The 20,078-nt window shown below is 46.4% G+C and overlaps 1 protein-coding gene across 2 annotated transcripts in view; it reads right to left on the bottom strand.

Annotated features, from left to right (window-relative positions):
* The window catches only part of LOC122655834 (serrate RNA effector molecule-like), a 39,266-nt gene extending 28,357 nt beyond the window's left edge, over positions 1-10,909 (bottom strand). The window contains exon 1 of one of the 2 annotated variants that reach the window (XM_043850195.1): positions 10,405-10,909. In XM_043850195.1, coding sequence (XP_043706130.1) covers positions 10,405-10,805 — 401 coding nt within the window. In that variant the 5' untranslated portion in view covers positions 10,806-10,909. The remainder of the gene's footprint in view (positions 1-10,404) is intronic. The other variant, XM_043850194.1, reaches the window with a different exon arrangement.
* Between the last annotated feature and the right edge of the window lie 9,169 nt (positions 10,910-20,078).

The raw sequence follows: 20,078 nt of genomic DNA on the forward strand, positions 1-20,078 counted from the left end.
GGTGCCATTGGCGCAGGAAAATGGATTTCTTCCCGATTAGCCAAGGACCTCCCTCCAGAGCTCGAGCCTTAACTTGGTCATCCGAGAATTTGAAAATGAAGAATCCATTATCAAAAAGATAGAATTCCAGATTTACGTTGGCATGCCATTGCTTGGTAAGAGAAAGCTTGACAATGGGGAACGGAGGACTAGAACCAAGAAAGTGGCCTACCAAGCAGTTCTCCCAAAGTTTAGCTTCGTCGACAAGGAAGTCAGGAGGGCAAAGGGCCACTTTGGAGCAACCAACAGTGGCAGGGGGAACAAAATGGAGGGGGAGGCCATCGGAGGAAGAAGCAGGGGTTGGAGCGAAGAGAGTGCTCCATTTAGGGGGAGGGTGGGCAGCAAGTAGAGAGGGGGAAGGAGGTGGAGGAGGAGAAGGGGGGCCAGCAACAGCAGGGGGTGACGGCATGCTCTAAAAGGAGGACAAGAGAGAAAGGATTCAAGCCGGCCAGGATAGCCGGCGAGAATAGAGGCTAGAGAGGAGCTAGCTACATCGTTGAGGATTCAGAAGTTAATCTTATAGTGTTCTTCAGCTGATCTTTTTTTCTTCCCCCCCCCCCCCCCCTTTAATGACTAACAAATTTTATTGAGAATAAGCAGAATCTTATATAGGATTCTTCACCACAGAATGAATATTCATAAAACCCAAATTATGCACTGCTGGTAGACAATATAAACCCACAAATTTTTCATATAGAACAAGCAGAATGAAAGGACCAATGATTTTGGCTGGCGAAAATCAAAAAACCATGGAGTTTCACCAGTTTTAGTGTTCTTTAGCTGATCCTTTTTTTCTTTTTTCTTTCCTCTCCCCCCCCCCCCCAACGAAAATCCCTTTTGGGCCCTTCTTTGAGACCATTAATCGAACATATGGCAAGCAACCTTTACCTTAGCCGCAGGAGACCCAAGCCATTATCCCAAGCGGCCGCTGTCCCTTGCAGCCTCGTGTGCGCGCAGCATGGCAAGCCAACCTAGGCTGGCTGCTGCAGCATGCTACGGTGTAGCACGGCCCATGCGGCCCTCGGTTGTGGCCCTCGGCTGCCCTTGTGGCCATGGTGGTTATATGCAAGACAGCCCTGTTGACTGCCTTAGCTGCCATGCAGGCATGCCTCGGCCACTGTGGTTTGGGCCAGTCTTAGGGGTGAATCCCGGAACCAGGCCAACAGATTACATAAACATGTCGGGCTATGCACCTGACTGAATATTAAACAGTCGTTCCCAATCCAAGCAGTCCCCCGACCGAGCCAACCGATTAAAAAATCTTACATAATTTATATTATATACACTTTCTACTTGCTTTTAAAAAAGCACGTAATTTATATTATATGATATATATTCATTCTCTTTCTCAGACATGCTTTTCATGAAAAGCATGTAATTTATATTATAATAAAATACATCCTCACTCTTACCAAAAGAAAAGGTACACCCTCACACTTTATAACTGACATGTTTTAGAGAAATCTAATATAAAAATGTGTAATTTATTCAATGTAATAATTATTCAACCAGACTCTCGTCTCTCTTAACCCTTCCATTCCCATTAGGAAAGTGAAATCCTAATAAGCCCAAAATCTAATGTAAACACCGCCGCACTGATACCCTAATAAGCTGAAAAAATATACTCACTCTGTCACTATACCTTCAGCTGCCCTCAGAAGCGAGTCGCCACCACCCCAAGACTGAGTAGAGACTAGAAATGGATGAGATAAAAGCAGAAACGACCATGGCGATAAGGTGTTCCATAGGCGCAGCGTTGATCCTCAGCCTCAAGGCCTTGCTCAGTCCCATCAACGGCTTATGATTCAACTGGTGCTAGCAACGACACCGCCACTCGCAAGGCTCTGATCATCTATGTTTCTCTCAACCGCACAACCAACTCCTTCACACGCCCCAACCAATCCTACTGGACCTTCATTATACCCTTCCCTTACAGCTGCTCCAACGGCACCAGAATCTCCAATAGGGTCTCATCATCTCCTTCCCTTGCAGTTGCTCCATCGGCTTCAAAATGCATCCAACAGTACAAGAACCCCATCACTATGGGTTCAAAGGACCTATCGGATTTGAGGTTCAGGGATCAATTGGCTTTCGGCTAAGGGGATTGATCAGGCCATCGATTGTGGAGAAGAGTGCCAAAGCCCATTTAGGGACTGGTAACCAACCGACCGATTGTCATCGTGTACAGGTCTGGCTTAGGAAGGTCCGTTTATGTAAATGGTCAGGAACAGTGCCAAGCTGAAAAATGAGAGTGCCTGATTAGGCCCGACTGAAACCGACCATGACCGACCGGTTGACATCCCTAGCCAGTCCATTTGGATGCCACCTCATCATACACCATGCCACATGTATGGGATCCCTCATTGAGACATTTTATCGAAGAACTTGGGCATTCTAGAGTGACCACATGGAAACGACCATAACTCCCTCATCCAGAGTCAGATCGATGCGATTCCAGTTGCATTGGAAAGATGACTCGAAGCCAAGGTTTAATATTTCGCGATATCTCGGTATCTTGGGCCTACCGAGATATCCGAGATACCCGAAATATCGCGAAATATAACCGAAATATTGCATTTTTTCTGCAATATTTCGGGGATCCATCTCGGGGGGTATTTGGCCATATCTAGCACAGCCTTATTTAAGCTTAATAAACACATTTAAACCATAAAATTGTAAAAATGTGAATTCAAATTGGTGTTTTGGGCTTGCACCCTTGATTGACATACGATCGCCGACCCTAATGTATAAATAGTTAAATACTCATAGATTAGGCAGTTAATATTTAATAATAGTATTTAACTTCATCACATATCAAGTTAAAGCCAATACACATTGATGAGTACCATGATTCTCATAAACTCCATAATATTCAATAACTCGCTTAAAGCCTTAAAGGCAATACACTAAGTGTCAAAGTCAGTAAGTCACAAGACTCACAACTTGCAAGTCACAACTCACAAGTTCATAGATCAATGAAATCACAACTTAAGTTACAAATTACAACTGCTAATAGTAGTTGTTGTGCCTCCCTGGATCAATCCCACTCATGCCTCGCTGGAGTCGACATCCATTGCTCTCTGTTTGAAGGACATATGTGGACCACGGTATAGAATCGGAGAAGAAACGAGTGTAGTCATCCACAAGTGTCACGTAAATGGAATCATCAACATACTGTAGGTAACCTATCCTAGGATATAAGCTAGGGTTACCAATCGATCCAGTCCGTGAAGAAGATGATCCACTGTGATATGATGTTGATGTTGGCGCTGGCGCAAGAGGCGATGGCATTGGCTGCATGTATGGCTGGAGAGGTTGGTAGCTAGGTCCGCTAGGGTATGCAAAGATGTTATCTACAAAAGATGATCCAGTATGTCCCTGGGACTGGGACTGGTAGTCATAGTCCCCTACCCCACTAAACTGCCCATATGATGATGATCCATATCCATATCCACCGTAAGGTTCCCCTACCCCACTAAACTGCCCATATGATGATGATCCATATCCATATCCACCGTAAGGTTGTAATGCACCATAATCCAATGCCAATGGAGTGGTATGTGCGTCAAAAGATGGGGCACGCCAATGTCCAGTCGGTCCGTAAATCGGCCATTGGTGTCTAACATATATTTAATTCATTACCATCTAAGTCATATTACCCCTAATTATTTCCTATTTTAATTGTAGGAAAATGAATTTTTAAAACCCAAAAATTTTAAAAAAAAAAAAAAAAACATATTGAAAAAAAATTTCGACACCGTGAGGCTATAGATCGGCCTTCGGTGTCTAACATATATTAATATCATCACCATCCAACAAAATTTGTACATAGACTTTTCAAAAAAATAGTTTTAGAGAAATAGAATTTACCTTAAATAGTGAAAAAATGCTTGGATGATGAGCTTAGATGACCCTCCGATGAGTTTTGGTGATTTGAAGACCCTCCCTTGAAGATTCGATTGGAGGATGAGTTAGTTTCTAATTTCTGCTTTCAATAGTGTTCAGTTTCTATTTTCTGAACTCGATAGAATTGAGTTCCCTTCTTGACTGCTGCTGGTTCCTTTGGCTGCAGGATCTCTTCGGTACTCCTTTCTATTGGTTCGTGACTAGTTGGTGATGGATGATTGATGACTTGAAGGTTTTCCTCAGTTCTCCCTTCGTTTTTTGAAATCGGGAAGGATTCAAGGCCTTTGTTAGGAGATCGGCTGCCGCCTTCTTCAAGTGTTGGCTGTTTCAACTGGTTCCAAGATTGAACTTGAGCCTTCCTTTATCTTTCTGCTGCCTATTACTCTGCAATTCTGCTACAGTTGGTGCTCTATCGTGGTGATATTCTAAACTCCTGATGCTTATCAATCTTCCTTCCTGGCCTTATTTTGATTGTTTTGTTCCTGGTTTCTCTTGAACCCATTACGGCAGTATATTGCTTCTTCTTTGGCTGTGTATTCAGCCTGTTATTTCCCACTTGAAGTTTTTTTTTTTTTTTTTTTTGCAAGCTTGGTCTCTTAATTCCAGTGCTTGCTGCCCTATCATTGAGTTATTGGCTGGAAGTTTCTGGTTATTCCTTTGTGTTGATTTTTGGCTGTCCTTTCTGTTGGTACCATGGGAGAAAATAAAACTACTTTAGTTGTTACATCCCAGTCTGAAACAGTGAATGTCACTATTACCTCTATCAAGTTGAAAGGGAGTTCAAATTACTTATTATGGGCTCAAGCTGTGAAAGTTCATATTATGGCTAGGAAGAAACTCAAGTATATTACCTCTGATCCTCCTGCCTCCGATTCAAAAGATTATGAGGATTGGATGCAAGAAAGTACTATTATTTTGATTTGGATATAGAATAGCATGGAACCCGATATTGCTGCAAACGTGATGTTTCACACCACTGCTAAGGGTGTGTGGGAGGATTTGAAGGATACCTATTCCCAGGAGAAAAACATGAACCGGGTGTATGATTTATATGAGAAACTATTTCAGCTCCGACAGTCAAACAAGCCTCTCCAAGACTACTATAGCACTTTTAAGGGTCTTGTCGAAGAATTAAATGTCTTTCAGCCTCTTACCACCGGCATTGACAAATTAAAAGCTCAGCGAAATGAATTTTTTGTGCCTAAGTTTTTGGCTGGCCTAGATTCTGATTTGAAGACTGTCAAGGGGCATATTCTTGCTGGAGAAACTGTTCCTACTCTTGTTGACACGTTCTCCCGCCTACAGCGTATCTCTTCTCCTGGGAAAACCGATTCTACTACCAAGGAGAATTCTCCCCTTATGGTTGGTCGTGGTTGTGGTCGTGGTCGTGGTCGTGGACGTAGCTCAAGGGGAGGACATGGTGGTGGTGGTGGTGGTGGGCGCGGTATTGGTGGTCAGTCAGGTGATAGACCTTTTCGGAAGTGTACTCATTGTGGGAAGACTGGTCACACGGTTGATTTTTGTTAGGACAAGCATGGTAAGTCCAATTGGGCAACTCAGTCTGCCAATCATGCAGCGTCTGAAGGAGGTAATGATGGTGCTGCCCATTGTGATTCTCCACAAGTTTCCCTACCAGGTAATGGTCCTACTACAACTCCTCACCGTGATGATCTCTCCCAGATATTATGGCGTTTACAACACTTGGAGGCATCCAATCTTACATCCACTGGGCCCTCATCTTCCTCTGCGACTCTAGCTCATGCAGGTACACTTGCTCTCATTCCCACTACTACTCCATCTTGGATTATTGACTCCGGGGCCTCTACTCATATGACTGATGAGTCATCATTATTTACCACTTATTCACATACACTTTCATCATCTCCTGTTATTCTTGCAAATGGTTCTTCTACTCCTGTTTTTGGACATGGTACCATCTCTCCCACTCCCTCCATGAGTCTCTCCTCTGTGTTACATGTTCCTCAGTTACCACTGAACCTTCTTTCTAATAATCAAATAACTAAAGCTTTACATTGTTTTGTGGCTTTCTTTCCTTCTTGTTGTGGTTTTTAGGATCTTCACACAAGGAAGAAGATTGGTGGAGGGTGTGAAAAGGATGGACTCTACTACCTTGACCATCATGCTACTGCCTCATCTACCACTGCTGCTCTTGTTGGTAGTGGTGACTCCGTTCCAATGGCACTGTCGTCTAGGACATTTGTCTTTAGCTAGGTTAAAATTGTTATTTCCTTCTTTTAAATCTGTGTCTCGATTAGAGTGTGAAGCCTATGAGTTGGGAAAACATCACCGTGCCTCTTTCCCTTCTCGTACTGTGGCTTGTAGTTCGTCTTCATTTTCTTTAATCCATTCAGACATTTGGGGTCCTTGTCGTGTTAAGAATCGGAGTGGTTTCATGTATTTTGTCACTTTTGTGGACGACCACTCTCGTTTCACATGGTTATACCTCTTAAAGAATCATTCCGAGTTTCTCTCTGTATTCCAAAATTTTTATACTGAAATAAAAACTCAGTTTGGTTTATCTATTAAAATTTTCCGTTATGATAATGCTTTGGAGTATGTTCAGCGTGATAGTTCAGATTTTTGTGTTTCCCATGGAATGATTCACCAAACTAATTGTTCCTACACTCCACTACAAAATGGGGTGGCAGAACATAAGAATAGACATTTACTTGAGGTTTCCCGCCCAATAATGTTCCATATGCATGTTCTCAAGCAATTTTGGTGTGAAGGGGTGCTTACTGCTTGTTACATGATTAATCGAATGCCTTCTTCTGTTCTTGACGAGAAGTCTCCTTTTTCCGTTGTTTTTCTTGGTCAACCTAGTTTTCATTTGCCTCCTCGTGTTTTAGGGTGTATTTGTTTTGTTCACAATCTACATGCCCATTCTAAAGAGCTCTCTCCCAGGTCCACTAAGTGTGTTTTTCTTGGATATTCTAGTACCCAGAAAGGGTACAAGTGTTATGATCCTGTCACCCATAGATATTTTGTGAGTATAGACGTCACCTTCTTTGAGGACCATTCTTATTTTTCTTCATCCTCTTCTATCTCTGAGGATGAGTGGCATGTTGATGCTCCTCCTGTCCCTGTCCTTGTCCCATTCTCTAAACCACCATTACAGGTTTATCGGCAACGTGACAAGTCCGTAGCACAAGAAGAGGTTCTACTGGCTCATCCCGTTTCACCACCTCTACCAGCTCCTTCGTCTAATGAAGCTCCACTTCCTTCTTCCACTGTTGACTTACCTATCGCCTTGCGTAAAGGTACTCACTCTTGCACTCAAAGGTCCAATGTATATTCTATTGATAAGTATGTGTCCATTTCTCACTTATCCTCTTCTGTTCATACTTTTACCTTGTCCTTGTTTTCCACCCTTATTCCCAAAAATCATACTTAGGCTCTTCGCCTTCCTAGTTGGAAGAAGGCCATGGACTTGAAAATGGATGCTCTCTTATCTCGTCACACTTGGAGTTTGGTAGATCTGCCTCCTGGAAAGGAACTTGTTAAGTATCGTTGGGTTTACACAATCAAATACCTTCCGGATGGTTCTGCTGAGCGGCTTACAGTCCGTCTGGTTGCTAAGGGGTATACACAGACTTATGGTGTGTGGACTACTTTGAGACCTTCTCTCCTATTGCTTAGCTGAACTCTGTTCGCCTACTTATTTCTATGGCAGTTAATTTTGATTGGCCCTTGTTTCAGTTGGATATTAAAAACGCTTTCTTGTATGGTGATCTTTATAAGGTGTATATGGAGCAACCTCCAGGGTATGTTGCTCAGGGGGAGAATAGTACTCGGGTGTGCAAATTGAAGAAAGCAATCTATGGCCTCAAACAATCACCCAGAGCATGGTTTGAGAAGTTCAGTGCCACAGTAACATTGAGCGATTTTTCAGAGCGTTATTCTGATCATTCTATGTTTGTTCATCGTCGTGGTGGCAAGTTGATTGTCTTGGTTGTGTATGTTGATGATATTATTGTTTCTGGTGATGAAGCGCAGGCACTGATGAGGTAAAGGCTTACTTACAACAAAACTTTCAAACCAAGGATTTAGGTGATCATCACTACTTTCTTAGCATTGAGGTTGTGAGAAGCAAGAAGGGCATCAGTCTTTTCTAGAGGAAGTATGTTTTAGATCTTTTGTCTAATACTGGCATGCTTGCATCTAAGCCAGTGGACATTCCCATGGATCCTCATCAGAAGTTTGGTGTAGATGATGGCGATCCCCTCAAGGATGTGCACCAGTACAGGAGTTTAGTTGGAAAGTTGATTTATTTTATTGTCAAGACACCAGACATCTCGTTTGTTGTTGGTGTTCTGAGCCAGTTAATGCAAACTCCTCAGAAAGCTCACTAGGATGCTGCCATTCGTATTCTTCGTTATTTGATGGGTGCTCCTGGTAAAGGGTAGATTTATCGTCCTAATCAGCATATGGATCTGGTTGTTTATTCTGATGCAGACTGGGCTGGATTGGCAAGTGATCGTCGTTCCACTACAGGTTATTGTACGTTTGTTGGGGGTAATCTTGTCTCATGGTATAGTAAGAGCAGACAACTATTGCGCGGTCAAGTGCAGAGGCTGAGTACAGGGCTATGGCCCACACTATAGCTGAGTTGATGTGGCTCAGGTCTCTTCTTCTTGAAATGGGGTTTCTTGTGCCTACGCCAATGAAGATGTATTGTGATAACCAGGCAGCTATATATATTGCTAGTAACCTTGTTTACCATGAGCAGACTAAACATATTGAGGTGGACTGTCCCTTTGTTCGCGATGGCGTTTTGCAAAAGCTTGTTGAGACCCCATTTGTTTCATCTTCGAATCAGCTAGCTGATGTCTTCACCAAGTCGTTGTTTGCCCCTAATTTTCGCACTTGTTGTAACAAACTGAGCATGCGAGATCTATATGCTCCAGCTTGAGGGGGAGTGTTGAGAATTAGGGGTAGTTTTGACTTTTTATCTTGGGTTTTGGGGTTCTATTTGTTTTATCTTCTTTTCTGGCCTTATTTGTTAAATTGTCATAGGTAAGGGCTCATGGGTAATTTCATAATAAACCCCTAAGTAGCTTATCTAATATTAAGTTGTCTATTATTATTAATAGAACCCAGGTCCTGCGATAGAGATCAATTTCCTATCGCAGGCTGCCTTTTCTCTCCCTCTCTCGGCAGTGTGCTTCTCTCTCTCTTTTCTCTTCTTATTCTTCTGCTGGTTAGTTAGTTTTCTGGTTAGCAACACAACCCTCATTCCAATTCTGCCACTTAGCCTGCCCAAAATGCCTGCGGGTATGACACATGATGCAACTAACATTCTCAGCCACATCTTGCCATTGTACATTGTAAACAGTCCCAACTGACCGTGTTAACAACGATGACAACCATACAACAACACCTATTATAAGATAGGAGATAATATATGGAGATATATTAATATAAGAGGAGTTTAATAAAGAAATAGAGTTTTAATAATATAAGGAATCTCTTTTCAGAGATTCTTCAATATATATCTAGTTATTGAGGAGGGCAGGTCATACTACCTCTCCATCCCCTCCTCTCCACCGACCAGCCCCCCTTCTTTTTCTATTATATATCTCTCTTATTTCTCCACTCTCACACCCTACTTCATCTGAAACCTCTCTCTTCTCTCTTGAATTGAGGTAAGGCTAGGGGTTTGAAACCTAGAGATGAGCGAGTTGAGAAGGTTCTTCACATATTTGTGCAACCGTTGCCAATGAGATCGCTGCAAAAGTTCCCTGCATTGCTTGGTAGTAGGAGAGCTAAGTTCCCCCCACACTTGTGGTGTTCAAGGTAATTATTCTCCTTTTAAATGTGAAGGACTTTTTGAATAACCTATATCTATGTGGGTTAATATGATTAGAGAATTAAATTTTTCCACTGTGTCTCAGTGGACCCTATGTCACTCGGGGTTTAAAAGCCAGTGGTTTCCCCTAAGCCTTAGCATCATGAAACAGTTCGGCAGGACATGAAAGACAAAACCACCATGCATGCTCCACATGTGAATGTTGATTTGTGATGGTTCAATCAGCTCCAGTAAGACAAGCTGACATGAAGAAGATGACAGTAACATAGCTCCGAGCTAGTCCAACATATTAGAACCTAATTCCGGTCAGCAAAATTCGTTTCAGGATCTCAAATATGCATATAGAATGAAAAGTACCCTACTAGGAACAACTCATTCAATTCTTCCGACACACACCCAGTCATCATTGATTCTCCAGTCAGTAATAGCTCGAGAACAACAATCAGTCACCATGTGACGACAACTAGCATCTATAGATATGCTGACTACTTCATCTGAAACCTCTTTCCAGACGAATGCCAGTAAGTAACTCCAACCCAAATAACCCTAATCGTATCAGTCAAACCTAAATCCAAACAAACATGTTATCATATAAAGCACTCAGATTTAAACGAGAAGCTCTAACTCACCTTCTATCCTCCGGTCCAAAGCCAACACCTCGAGGGCTTCCACGGCGTCTATCATAACCATCATCTCTCCTCATACGCTTGAAAGACGGCGGCGGAGGAGACCTTCGAGGAGGCGAATGGCGACGGTCACGGTATGGCGGAGGGCTAGGGCTACTGCGACGCTTATAATCCCTCTCTCTTTCCTTCGGCGGAGGAGACCTGTTGCGGTCATGATAATCACTACGGCGACGATGATCGATGTCACGGTCATCTCTCCTCTCCCTCGAATCTCGGTCTCGTCTCCTTGGCGGCGGCGGAGGTGGTGGAAGAGGTGGTTCGTCGTCGGGTTTCTCTTTTCTCTCGGACTGCCGGTCGCGGCGGCGATCCAATGATTCGACGGGCATATTCATGACCTCCGCCATGAATGACTTAAGAGAGGTAACTACAGAAACACTACAAAATGAGAGATCAATGAAACTGCCTTCAGGGAGATAGAGAGAATTGGCTACTGCGAAAACGAATGACAGAAAGAAACGAAAACCCTAGAACTTTCAGAAGCTGATGAATGGTGTTTTACCCTCCAATTTGTCTCTTCTTCTGTACTCGTAAATCTATTCTCGTTATTTTGGTGAAGATATGGAGACGAATAGAAGAAATCAATGGACAGAGCTCGAGAGTAAAATATAATACGCTTAAATGTAATTCTAGAGTCACCCTTTTTTCCCCTGTTTTTTTTAATTTTCGATCATCTGCTCCAATTGGCTCTACAGAGTTTGGAGTTTTGTCCCATGATGGGCATGGTTCTGAATCGGACAGGGAATCGGCTGAATTCGATTCCGATTTAAGTTTTTTCTTTAAATTTTTGTAAATTGAAATAAAATTATCGTCTCCATTTATCTGCTTCTCCATTTCCTCAATTACATCTAATAGGGTGGGAGGAGTGGATTCCACCCGGGCAGTGTGTTTGGGCAGGGGTAGGGTGGTCATTTTTTCCCCAATGAGATGTAATGGAGGAACTGAAGGGGCAGATAAATGGAAACGATAAAGATCTTTTATTGATTAGTGAGACACATGGCTTCATTTATACAAAAATTATATAACTAAGGGTGTTAAACGGTTTGGTTTAGTTCGGTGCAAGTTATTTTAGGTAAAATTAAAATTAAACTAATTAATAAATAATTTAATATGTTAAAATCGAAACCGTTTATAAGCGTTTTGGTTTAATTGTTTTAAACGGTTTTATAAGACTTCGAATTTTTTTTATTCAAATAGCTATTTTCCATTACATGTCTTTTAATTTTTTTTATGAAATGGAAGTATGAATTGAATTCTTAATTGTTGTCATTACATGTTACTAATATTTGTTTCGATTTAAACGATTTACCTTCAGTTTAAACTGTTCGATTCGTTTTAAACCGTTTAATTAAACAGTCTTAGTTTTAAAACCAAAACTGAACCATTTATTAAACAATTTCAATGTAAACCAACTCGGTTTGATTTCAATAAACAGTTTTGATTTCGTTTTGACACCCTTAAGTAAAACCAAGGAGTGGAGTTTGATCAATCCATCAATTCACTCAAAGACAAGGCCTCTAGCCAAGGTGTGAGCTACACAATTAGCCTTCTTGGGAACAAACTGGAAATCACAATAAACAAAATTAGTGGCTAAATACAAGATGTACTGGATAATAGGATTAACATCAAAAGGGAATGGACATCGATCTCCCTTTGAGGATGTTGCGTCAAGAAATCGTCGAGCGGTCCTACGAGTGTCGTCACTTGCAAGTGGACCAAGGGGTCAACAGAGAGAACCGGTGTGGTTCCAACCTAGGGCTCTCCGATGCCAAAGTTAGATCTCCCGAGCAAATAGATGAATAGTAATTATTCAGTATGAGTTTAGATGTCCCCTGATGGGGTTGTGTACCTTGCCTTTTATAGTAGTGTATGGCGGTGTGGAGAGTCCCAGTTTGATGGTGATTGTGCCGTGGAGTGGATAGAGGCCCTGGGTAACGGGGCTCTATCCTGATTGGCCATCTCCCCGCGGGAGGGAGTGTCCTGGTGGTATCAAGATCCTTGGTGGATAGATACTCGCGTGTGGTGATAACGTCATTGGTGCTTGAATCCGTCTGGGTGACGTGACTTCTAAGCGGTGGCCTAGAGTCCTGGTGGTGACATGAGTCTGTAGTGATACGATCGGGTCATAGATGAGTAGCCCCGATGTCCGTGCACATCACGTCTGCATCCACGATGCCGTGCCTGGGTGCAGGCCGCGCCTAGGTGAGAGGCCGCGCCTGGGTGAGGCCGCTCCTGGGTGCTGGCCACGCCCGGGTTGTGGGACCCCGGTTCGTTCCCCTTGGTTCTGGAGCGGGTCGCCCTGTGACACGTGGCGGCCACTGATTGGTCCGATGAATTTGGGATGTATCATTTGCCCCCCACTCACTTGAGATAGGATGTCCAAGAGAGTAGATACCTTTACATAGTGAGGGGTCCGCTGCGAATAGACTTTCTTTGCGGGGCTTGCCTGTAAATCTAGTAATGAGGTAGGAGAGGTTGGGGGCTCAAACCTTTCCTCCTGCACTTTTTCTTCTTTTGTTTTTTGTAGATATATGTTCCTCTCCTTCACTTTCTCTTCTTTCACTTCTCATTTCTCTTTCTTACTTTTTGTCTCCCATTTTGCTCTTCTTTAATTTCTCCTTTGCATTCCACTTTTTATCTTTTGTCCTCTTTTTGGTGCCCACCATGTGCTTGTCTTTGGGTCACCCAGACTAGTATCCATTTTGCTTGATTTTGGGTCCTTGTGTTTGCTTTGTGCTCACTTGGTATCTTGTTTGCTTGGAGGGCTTGAGTGGTGCTTGGCTTGAGTGCCTTGCCTCTGGTGGTCTCTGCCACTTGATCGTGCCCGTGGTGTGCCCGCGTCGTCGTGTGCCTGCCTCCCCGTGCGGTCGCCTTCCCCCTGAGGTAAGTTTGACCTCTTCTCTTTTTTTTTCTTTTTTTTTTTTTCTTTTTTTTTTTTTGTAGGGCTGCGCCTAGGTGAGGCCGCGCCTAGGGTGGCCGCGCCTGTGGGGCGTGAGGCCGCGCCTGGGTCGCCGCTCTTGTGTGGCGTGAGGCTGCGCCTATGGGGAGTGCAGGCCGCGCCTGGGTCGCCGCGCCTTTGGGGCGTGAGGCCGCACCGGGGTGGCCGTGCCTGCCGGCCTGGGGCCGCGCTTGGGGTGGCCGTGCCTGCGGGCATGAGGCAACCTGGTCGCCGCGCCTGTTTGAGGCCGTACCCTAGTGGCCGCCACCTGCCGATGTGAGGCCGCGCCTATGGTGGTCGCGGCATGGGTGTGATGGACCCTCATGCTTCTTCACTTTTCTTCTTCTTGTCTGTGATGGATCTGCTGTTTATACTTTGCAGGTGGCCTTCATTTCATTTTTCTTGCTAGCTTCTGGGAGATCACTTTCTCGAGTGAGTAGTCCATTCCTCTCTTGTCGTTCATGTCGTTTTCGGGTGACCTTGGCCCTACTTCAGTCGGGGTTGGATCTTCAGAGGAGCGTTCCCCAGGATCGCCTTCTTCTGTGGGTACTCCATCCTCTATACCCTCCCCCAGTGCTATTGATGGAGGTGTGGGACCTTCTGGTGTCTCTGGTCCCAGTAGGGAACGTAGGCCTTTTGGGGCGGCATCCTCAGTCGCCGACCCTGCTGATAGGTTGGGCCATGTTGCTAGCATCTTGTCACCTTCTAACTTGATCTCCCTCCATGAGGAGTTTCATATTCCCGCTAAGGTCATGTTGCGTACTCCTGGGCCTGGCGAGTATGCCTTCTCTCACCGTGCGGATGAGATCTGTCTCTACCGTTCCTTTTTTCTCCAGGGCCTTCGCCTTCCTATCCCTCGCTTTGTCGAGTTGGTGTTAGAGCATTGACACCTCACCCCTGGGCAGGTGTTGCCTAATTCTTGGAGGGTGATCTTGGGTTTCTATGTCTTTTTAGCCCGCCTGGGGCGTGCCGCCACTGTTCCCCTGTTCTCCCACTTTTATCTGTTGAAGAAGGGGAACCATGGATGTTATCACTTTGCTCACCGCGTGCTCAAGGGGCCCTATGCCTCTGTGGAGCTTCTCACGGGGATCACTAGCAACATGAAGTATTGGAGGGATCGCTTCTTTTTTGCCACGGTCCCCCGATGCCCACTACGGACTGTTAGGGAAGTCATTGACCTCAAGAGGGTCAATCAGGGGCTTGAGCTGAGTGATTTTGAGGGTGACTCCCTCAAGCTATGCCTGGGTCGCGATCTGTTCCACGTCCAGGAGTTAGACTCGGAGGCCTTCCTGTCCCTCTGGAAGCTGAGTCCTGGTAAGAGCACTGTCTTTTGTACTTGATTGGCATTTAGTATTTGAATATATGTCATCTAACTGGTTGGGTGGTCTATGTAGTGGATATGCGTCAGGACTTCAGCTTGCTCCGTGGCAATCTGCGGAGGAAGGCCGCTTCTCAGAGTGGTCCATCTGCTGGAGTGACCGATGTTGGTGGTGCCTCTGAGCCTGTGGCTGTTGGCACGAAGCGGAAGGGTGGTCCAGGACATGCCCACATGACGAGCTCTAGTGTGCGTGTCCTCCTTCCCCGTACTTCTCCTGATGATGATGGCATTTCAGGCTCTATGCCTCTGCCTCCCTCTGTCGCCCCTTCCGGGTCTTCTGCATTGCCCCTCTCCAAGGGGAAAGGGGTGAGTTCCTCTGGTGGTACTACCACTGATCTTCCCACGCTAGATGAGTCCCCTGGTGGTACTACCACTCACCTTGGGCATGCCGGAGAGCTCGACCTTGGCTGGAGCCGGCGTGTCGCGAGAGTGGGTGGACAGGGGTAGGCTCCCTACCGCGAGGGTGGCCTTGCAGAGGCTTAGCGATGCTTGTCTGGCCCAGACTCTCTACCATGATATGGCTTCGGTGAGTTATCCCTTTTTTATCTCATCATGTTCGTTGCTCCATTTATTCTTAGATTGTTTTATCGCTTGCCATGTTGATTGTAGGTCCATCACCGTGTTGCTGAGGCGGTGCTTCGATTGGAGAGTCACGCTTCTCATGAGGTGTAGATACAGCGCACCCTGCGTGACGTGGAGAGGGAGCTCCAGGGACAGATCGATGCCCTCGAGAGGGCCGAGGCCGACACGCAGAGGGCCGAGGCCGACGCGTAGAGGACGTCGGGGGAGCTCGCGGTGGCGTTCGGGAAGCTCCTGGAGGTGTCTGAGGAGCTTCGTGTGACCTCTGCTGGTGCGGCCGAGAGCTCGGCGAGGGTTCTTACCTTGGAGGAGGAGCTTCAGTCGTTGAGGGGGAGACATGAGGCGGAGCTGGCATCTGCAGGCGACCGAGCTGTGGCTGAGTTCCAGGCGTCCTCGACGTTCTCGACGCTGTATCAGGCGCAGCTTCAGCCTGCCTATGAGGGAGGGGTTCGGGACTTAGCCGCTTGTGTCCTGAAGGTGACCCCCGATTATGACTTCTCTATCTTGGGGTTCTCTGAGTTTGCTGCGGTGCTTTCGGGTGTAGCGGTGGTAGAGAGTGTTCCAGTGTCAGAGGTGGAGGCTGCCCTGCCTGAGGGGGGTGCTGCTGCGCATCTTCTTGAGGTGGAAATGATGTCTCATGCTGGGTCAGAGGTGACCCACCCCTCTGTGGTCCCTTGACCCTACGGTCGTACCGATCCTGTAGACGTCTCAACCTTTTTCCTTTTTGAACTTGAGTTGTAACTATTATGACTTTTTTATGTGATCGCTTTTGCTTTTCTTTGATTGCATTGTCTCTTGGTGATTGTTTGCGCGTTGATGCTCTCTGACCCTTAATAGTCATGGGATTTTGGTAGTGGCGTTGTGCCTTGGTGATCATCGGACCTTGGTGGGTTAACGCCTTAGGCGTAGAGCCTCAATGGTGGCATGACGCCTTAGGCATAAAGCCTCGGTGGTGGCATGACGCCTTAGGCATAGAGCCTCAGTGGTGGCATGACGCCTTAGGCATAGAGCCTCAGTGGTGGCATGTTGCCTTAGGCATGAAGCCTCAGTGGTGGCATGACGCCTTAGGCATAGAGCCTCAGTGGTGGCATGTTACCTTAGGCATGAAGCCTCAATGGTGGCATGACGCCTTAGGCATGGAGCCTAAGTGGTGGCATGTTGCCTTAGGCATAAAGCCTCAGTGGTGGCATGACGCCTTAGGCATGAAGCCTCAGTGGTGGCATGACGCCTTAGGCATAGAGCCTCAGCGGTGGCATGTTGCCTTAGGCATAAAGCCTCAGTGGTGGCATGACGCCTTAGGCATAGAGCCTCAGCGGTGGCATGTTGCCTTAAGCATAAAGCCTCAGTGGTGGCATGAAGCCTCAGTGGTGGCATGTTGCCTTAGGCATGAAGCCTCAGTGGTGGCATATTGCCTTAGGCATGAAGCCTCCGTGGTGGCATGTTGCCTTAGGCATAAAGCCTCCGTGGTGGCGTGTTGCCTTAGGCCTAAAGCCTCCGAGATGGAGTGACGCCTTGGTGTAGTGGCAGTGATTCGATTGAGTGGTAGAAGAAGACAAGTATTCCTGAAACATCTCTTTATTTTGAATGAAAGATTTCAAATTGCCCTTGAAACAGTGATGTCGTCTACTGCTACTGCTGCTGTTACCACTACCACTACTGCTACTACTTGACTGCTACTATTGATGGAGCTGTTTGCTTCTACTGGTAATACTTCTTCAAGTGTTCTGAGTTCCAGGTACGGTCTACCTTCTTGCGCCCCGGAGTCTTCAAGCGGTAGGTCCCTGGATGTATCTGCTTGGAGACTATGTAGGGTCCTTCCCAGTTGGCTGACAGCTTCCCTACCTTCTGTGGTTGTGATGCACTTGCCCGCCGTAGGACTAGATCTCCCTGGTGGAATAGCCTTTCCTTGACCCTGGCATTATAGTACCTGGCAGTACGTTGCTGGTAGGCGACGTTCCTTAATAGTGCTCTCTCACGGACCTCATCTATAAAGTCTAGGTTCGCCCGTAGTCCGGTGATATAGGTACGTGCGTTGAAGTGCAGAACCCTATGGGATATGGTGCAGACCTCTACCGACGCCACTGCTTCAGTGCCATATGCTAGGCAGAATGGGCTCTCTCCTGTGGGTGTCCGTACTGTAGTTCGGTATGCCCACAGGACGCTTGGTAGCTCTTCAACCCATTTTCTTTTGGCTCCCTCTAGCCTTTTCTTAACTCCTTCCAGTAGTGTTCTGTTGGTGACCTCCACCTGACCATTGGCCTATGGGTATGCTACCGATACAGGCCAATAGTCGATGTTGTAGCTGTGATAGAATGCTTGGAATTTGGGGTTGTTAAATTGTTTGCCGTTGTCTGAGACGAGGATCTATGGTACCCCAAACCTGTAGATGACATTGTCGCGGACGAACTTCTCCATCTCTGTCTCTGTTATCTTGGCCAAGGGTTTAGCTTCGACCTACTTGGTGAAGTAGTCAATCGCGACGACCAGGTACTTTCTGTTTCCCGGTACTGAGGTAAAGTTGCCTAAGATGTCCAGTCCCCACATGGCAAAAGGTATGGGGTTGAGGATTGATGTCAGCTTGGTGGCGGGTAGATGGGGTACTGGGGCGAACAACTGACATTGCTCGTACTTCTTGGCATATTGGATGGCCTCTTGCATTCGTGGCCAGTATAGTCCCTGGCGAAGGATTTTGTAGGCTAGGGCTCGTCCCCCCATGTGGCTTCCATATATCCCCTCATGGACTTCGGCTAGGGCGTACTCTGCCCCCTTGGGTCCTAGGCACCAGAGTAGTGGTGTTGTTGCCCCCCACTTGTACAGTACCCCATCTAGGATGGTGTACTTTGCAGCTCTCATCCTGATCTTCCTTGCCTCGGCCTTGTCTTCTGGTAAGACGTCGTTCTGGAGGTAGTTGAGTAGAGGGTCCATCTAGCTAGGTCCCTCTTCGATTTCGTTAACCTATTTTTCCTTATACGTTGGCTCATGCAGGATCTCAACATAGACTGTGCTAGCCAAATTTCAAAATTCCTCATTGGCTAGCCTGGATAGGATGTCGGCGGCGGCGTTCTCATCCCTGGGAACTTGAACCATCTCAAACTTCACGAAACCCTCGATCAATGCTTGAGCACGTGCTAGGTATGATCCCATCCTATCATCTTTCGCCTCATACTCTCCATTCACCTGATTCACCACGAGCTGGGAGTCGCTCCGGGTGGATAGGTGTGTGACTTGGATGGCTCTGGTCACCCGGAGTCCAGCTAGTAGTGCCTCGTATTCTGCTTCATTATTGGATGCTTGAAAGGTGAATCGGAAAGCATATTGAATACGAAATCCTTCGAGGCTGGTTAATATGAGACCAGCGCCGCTTCACGCCTCGTTACTCGACCCGTCCACGAACATATCCCATGATTCGCGATCCTTCTCCTCGGGCTCCCCTATCTCTGGTTCGATCTCAGACAGGCTACACTTTGCAATGAAATCTACAAGGGCCTGGCCTTTGATGGCTGTCCTTGGTTGGAACCTGATGTCATGCTCACTTAACTCCACCGTCCATGCTATCAATCGTCCGGAGACGTCTGGCTTGTGGAGTATCTTCTTCAGAGGTAGGTCTGTGAGGACTATGATGGTATGGGCTTGGAAGTATGGTCGTAGCTTCCTGGCTGCTATTACCAATGCATAGGCTACCTTCTCGATCCTAGTGTACCTGGTATCGCATCGATCGAACATGGCGACGTAGTAGATAGGCCTCTCGGACTTTGTCTTCTTCCTTCAGAAGACCTTGGCACGACCGGACAGGGGTGGCGGCGTGAGAGCTGCAACTCTTCGTTAGGTTCTAGTCGCCCAAGCGGTGGTGGGCTCTCTAGGTACTCCTTCAATTCTCCGAATGCCTTCTGACACTCTTCCGTCCATGTGAAATCTTTAGGGCTTCGAAGGTTCTTCAACGTTTTGAAGAATGATAAGCACTTATCACCTGATCGTGACACGAACCTGAAAAGGGCGGCGACCCTTCCATTCAACCTCTGCACTTCCCTGACTGTCTGAGGAGGTGCCATCTCTTGGATGGCCTTGATCTTAGATGGGTTGGCTTCTATTCCACGTACTGAGACCATGAACCCCAGGAATTTTCCTGGCGTTACACCGAAGGCGCACTTTGCAGGATTTAGCTTCATCTGGTTCCTCCTCAGTACTGTGAATGCTTCCTCTAAGTCGGTTAGGTGTTGGTTGGCATGGATGCTTTTCACGAGCATGTCATCCACATATACCTCCATGTTGCGCCCGATCTGCTCCTCGAACATCTTGTTGACCATCTTCTGATAGGTGGCCCCTGCATTCTTCAACCCGAACGGCATAACGTTGTAGCAGTAGTTCTCTTTGTCCTTTCGGAATGCGGTGTAGGACTCATCTCCCTCATGTATGAGGATCTAGTTATATCCGGAGTAGGCATCCATGAAACTCAGCATCTCATGGCCGACGGTGGCGTCGATTAGTAGGTCGATCCTGGGTAGTGGGTACTCATCTTTTGGGCATGCCTTATTCAGGTCGGTGTAGTCGACGCACATCCTCCACTTCCCACTTGGCTTTGGTACCATGACCACGTTTGCGAGCCAGGTTGGGAACTTCTCCTTTTTGATGAACCCTGATTGGTTTAACTTCTCGACCTCTTCCTTGATTGCTGCTTGTCGGTCGAGGGCGAAGTTATGCTGCTTCTGTTGAACGGGCTTCCTGGTT

The sequence above is a fragment of the Telopea speciosissima genome, chromosome 3 (assembly GCF_018873765.1).
Source record: "Telopea speciosissima isolate NSW1024214 ecotype Mountain lineage chromosome 3, Tspe_v1, whole genome shotgun sequence".
Taxonomy (NCBI): Eukaryota; Viridiplantae; Streptophyta; class Magnoliopsida; order Proteales; family Proteaceae; genus Telopea; species Telopea speciosissima.